This window comes from Vigna unguiculata, chromosome 1 (assembly GCF_004118075.2).
Source record: "Vigna unguiculata cultivar IT97K-499-35 chromosome 1, ASM411807v1, whole genome shotgun sequence".
In the NCBI taxonomy this organism is placed as follows: domain Eukaryota; kingdom Viridiplantae; phylum Streptophyta; class Magnoliopsida; order Fabales; family Fabaceae; genus Vigna; species Vigna unguiculata.
Window position 1 is genome coordinate 28670281 of NC_040279.1, and position 5263 is coordinate 28675543.

Sequence of the window (5263 nt, forward strand, 5' to 3'; positions counted from 1 at the left end):
AAAGTTAATGTCAAATCAATTAAAATCTTTGTATATATATGCTGATCGAGATAATTAGTTATTTTAACTGAATCCGTTCCTCGTGGGTTCGACACTCCTACTTTAAATCATTATACTACAGTTGACTTTTGGTACGCTTGCCAAGAGGCCAACAATGGGACATTACCATCTATCAAAAGTGATCTTGTCACCTCTAATATATCTTTATTTTTTCTCTCAACCACCCCATTTTTGGTGGTGAATAAGGACATGTAGTTTGATGTAAGATGCCTTTGGAGTTCATGAACTCGATTAACAGTCTTAAAGTATTCCCTTCCATTGTCTGATCAAATGACCTTAATATATGTGTTAAATTGAGTAATATCATATGATGGAAGGGACGAAACATATTACACACATCACTTTTATGTTTAAGCAAATACACCCAAATTACCCGAGTACAATCATCAACAAAAATGATAAACTATTTTTTTCCATTATATGTAGATTGTGGGATAGGGCCCCAAACATATGTATGAATTAATGAAAAAGAAAAATCTATTTTTTTATTGCTTAAAGGAAACACAACACGATGACTTTTTGCCATTACACAAGTTTCACAAATAAAATAAGAAATATTGCATTTGTGAAATAGTGATGGAAATAATTTGTTTAGATAACCAAAAGAGGAATGTCCCAATCTTCTATGCCATAACCAAATTTACCTTTTGTTTTTATCTTGTATGTATTCATTCGCAAGACAAGCCAACACTCCTTTGTGAGTTTTGTTGTGAGACATTTTCAGGATAACAAAAATAATACCTACATTTAAAATACAAACATGTATGTGTAAATATGTAAAGCTAATTAAGTGTGTAAGAAAAATATAATATTTGAAGAATATATTTTTTTATTGTCGCTTAAGTTATTTTTCCAACCATTTTGTCCACTCTACCCAACTTTAGGGTCAACTTTCATTAGCATTACAAAGAAAATATGTTTCACCTGCAGCATTACAAAACAAAACGGTTGAAATTATAAAAAATAGTTTTTAAATATATAAGTATATTTTAAAGATATAAAAAAATATATTTTTTTAAAACACATGAACGAAGATAATTAAAACAATGGAAAATATATAAACACTCCAGAACCATGAATAAAAAAATTTATCATTGGTCTTCCTACTAAAGTTCCTAGCTACACCATTTTGTCCAATACCGACCACTTGTTTGGGTATATTCTCATCATAAGCATTAATCAAAGCAAAAAATCTGTTACAACAGCCATTATGATTTTTTAGAATAGCTGGCTGAGGTGACAAAGTAGAAGAGTTCAAAATCCAGCTCATAATAAAAAATATAATACATGATCAAGAAACATAATATACTAATAGATAAATATTATATATATATATATATATATATATATATATTATATTCAATAAATTTCACATAATTTATAAAAGAGTTAAATTGCATTTTAAATACTATTTCTTTTTTTTTACTTTCTGATATATTTTTCAATGACAAAATCCAAAATCGAACTCCAAATCTAAGACCCACGGTACTTCGAGAGTTAAAACATAGATGCAAGTGGTAGTGGTATGATTAAATAACGTTACTACTACGGCTCTCGAACAAAGACGTTTAAGCTACCGAAGATGAAAATTCATATGCAAACCATTGTTTTAACTCCTGCAAAACTGATATGTTTTTATGCCGTAAGAAAAACTATTCAACTCTTGCTTTTGTTTTTTATTGACTCTACAACTTTTGTTAGCATTTTTTTATCCCTCTGTCTAACTGTGGAAGAAGTCCTGTCACATGGAAGTAAAATATAGTTTTCTTCCTTTTTCAGTATTATATACAAAATAGCAAGTGGGATTGGTCATTGGGTAGATCTATAATCCATTGAGCAAACATTCTGCCACAACAAAGTTGACTTGGAAACACTATTTTGGCTTCCCTTTTCAACTCCGCCGTCTGCATTTTCAGAGAACTATGGCCGAATCATTTCTCTTCAGCATCGCAGAGTCACTCATAGCAAAGCTTGCTTCTCGTGCTTTTGAAGAAGCTTCTCGAGTGGTCGGTTTATACGATGATCTTCAAGATCTTACAAACACTCTCTCTTTAGTTAAGGCTGTGCTGTTAGATGCTCAGCAAAAGCAGGAGCACAACCATCAGCTCCGCCAATGGCTCACTCAACTCAAAACTGTCTTCTCCGATGCCGAAGATCTTTTGGATGAATTTGAGTGTCAAACACTGCGAAAAAAAGTGGTCAAAGCTCATGGTAGTACGAAAGACAAGGTAAGTCACTTCTTCTCAAGTTCTAATCCACTTGTTTTTCGTTACCAAATGGCTCAACGAATTAAAGATATCAGCAACAGATTAGACAAGGTTGCAACTAATAGGAATAAGTTTACTCTTGAAAGAATTGAGGTTGATACACGTGTTGTTCATCGGAGAGATATGACACACTCCCGTGTGAGTGATTCTGATGTGATAGGAAGGAAACACGATAAAGAAAAGATCATAGAGCTTTTGATGCAGCAGAATCCTAATGATGATGATATAAGTCTCTCTGTTATCCCCATTGTGGGGATTGGAGGCTTAGGAAAGACTACGCTCGCGAAGTTTGTGTTCAATGACAGCAGGATCCAGGAGTGCTTTCCGTTGAAGATGTGGGTGTGTGTTTCTGACGACTTTGACATTAAACAACTGATTATCAAAATTATCAATTCTGCCAATGATTCTATATCTGATGATGCTCCTTCTCACCAACCGAATTGGAACACGTTGGATCTGGAACAACTGCAAAATCAACTCAAAAACAAACTTTCCGGTCAAAAGTTCTTACTCGTATTGGATGATGTATGGAACGAAGATCGTGTTAAATGGGTTGAGTTGCGGAATTTAATCCAAGTAAGTGCAGCAGGAAGTAAAATCATTGTGACTACACGAAGTAATTCAATTGCTTCCATGATGGGCACAATTCCCCCTCATATTTTAGGAGGTCTTTCGGAAGGGGATTCATTGTCTCTGTTAGTCAAATGGGCATTTAAAGAAGGTGAAGAGGAAAAACATCCTCACTTAGTTGATATTATTGGGAGAGAAATTGTGAGAAAATGCGGAGGGGTTCCTTTGGCAGTGAGAACATTAGGGAGTTTACTATTCTCAAAATTTGAAGCCAGTGAATGGGAATATGTGAGAGACAATGAAGTTTGGAATTTGCCTCAGAAAAAGGATGACATTTTACCTGCCCTTAAATTGAGTTATGATCTCATGCCGTCCTATTTGAGGCAATGTTTTGCATTGTTTTCCCTTTATCCAAAGGATCATCTATTCATAAGTGATGAAATAACTTGTCTTTGGGGGGCACTTGGACTCATTGCACTACCAAAAACGAATAGAACACGTGAAGATGTGGGCAATCAATATTTGCATGAACTTCTGTCAAGATCCTTTCTTCAAGATTTTCAAAACTATGGCACTATGTACGGTTTCAGAATACATGATTTGGTGCATGATCTTGCCCTATTTGTTGCTAAAGATGAGTGTCTACATATGAATTCCAATGTTCAAAATATTTCTGATAATGTTAGACATTTGTCTTTTGCCGAAAGTAGTTTGTTTAGCAATTTAGTCACCAAAAAATCAGCAGCTGTGAGAACCATACTGTTTCCAAATGGTGTAGCAGCTGCCAACTCTGAAGCTATACTAAAGACGTGTTTGGAGAAGTTCAAATGCTTGCGAGTTTTGGTTTTAAGTGGTGCAACATTTGAGACTTTGCCTCGTAACATTGCCAAGTTGAGACATTTGAGATATCTAGACATTAGCGAAAATCCCAACATTAAGAGACTCCCCGACTCTATTTGCAAGCTCCAAAGTTTGCAAGTGTTGTTAGTCAACGGATGCATGGAGCTGGAAGTATTGCCCAACGGATTAAGAAAACTGATCAGTCTCCAGGATTTTTCGTTTTCCACAAAGCAAACTGTTTTCCCTGTGAATGAGATCGCCAAATTAAGGTCGCTTGAATTCTTGATTGTTGAATCATGCCATAATGTGGAGTCCATCTTTGGAGGGGTGAAATTCCCTGCTCTTAAGACTTTGTGCGTTTCAGACTGTCAGAGTCTGAAGTCTTTGTGGTTGGATGGTCAAAATTTTCCTAAATTAGAAACATTGTTTGTTGACAACTGCATCAATCTGGACTTGGAACTGTGGAATGGTCACGATGAAGAAGAAAGTGCAAAACTGAAGTTAAAACTGGTTGGCTTTTATGGTTTATCACAGCTGGTGGCCTTGCCTAGATGGCTTCAGGAAGTTGCCAACTCTTTACAGAGCTTGCTTGTTTTAAATTGTCCTAATATCGAAACACTTCCAGACTGGTTGCCAACTCTGACTAATCTTAAAGCACTTACTATAAGGAATTGTCCAAAGTTGGTATCTCTCCCAGATAGTATACGTCACCTCTCCACACTTGAAAATTTAAGGATTGAAGATTGTGCTGACTTATCTGAAAAATATGAGCTCCATGTTGGAGAATTTTGGCCAAACATATCACACATAAAAAATGTATTCATTGATGAACCAGAAGCCTAACAAGAATTAGATCAAGATCAAGACCTAGTTTGAAGCCCCTTATTTTCTTTGTTTATTCTTTTGTTAAAGTGTTTTCCATAATTGGGGCTTTGTAATGCATTTCAATCTAGAAGACCTCCATGGCCTTGTTATGGAACAGTGTTTGTGTTTTGTGTTTTTTATTGTTTATCTTTGTTCTTGTCGATCATTAATATTGTTATTCACAATTTCAGTATTTCATTTATATTTGCAAAAATAGTAAAATATTTCGGTATGCTTAAATCATTTAGATACATTATGATAAAATTTCTTTCTATATGTGAAAAAAAAAATGAAGATAAATAAAATAGTCTGGACCTGCTTTTATACCTTTTCGCTCTTTGCAATTCAGTTCTTCTTATTTCAGTTTTGATAAAAGTTTTCTTATCTTCATGTTTTATCCTTTACATTTTATTTTCATTATTTAATGTAATTTCAAATACGTATGGCATATTGAACTTTATAAGAGTTTCAAATCAATTTTAATTTCATATTCAAACATTCTCAAATGTTAATGGCATATTTTCATTCTCTAGTGAGTTAGCATATCAAATCATGTAGAAAAAATAAAATAACAAGCCACTAGAAAAGTTCTAAATAATAGCAATATTAATTAGTATAACTGTTGAATAATAATGTAACGTCCCATTTAATAAATACGCTTA

The 5263-nt window shown here is 34.0% G+C and overlaps 1 protein-coding gene across 1 annotated transcript; it reads left to right on the forward strand.

Annotated features, from left to right (window-relative positions):
- The first annotated feature begins 1864 nt into the window (after positions 1-1864).
- LOC114193497 (putative disease resistance protein RGA1) lies at positions 1865-4786 on the forward strand. Its single transcript, XM_028083328.1, has one exon. It carries the CDS (start codon positions 1983-1985, stop codon positions 4578-4580), a length of 2598 nt encoding a protein of 865 aa, XP_027939129.1. The 5' UTR covers positions 1865-1982; the 3' UTR covers positions 4581-4786.
- The last annotated feature ends 477 nt before the right edge of the window (positions 4787-5263 follow it).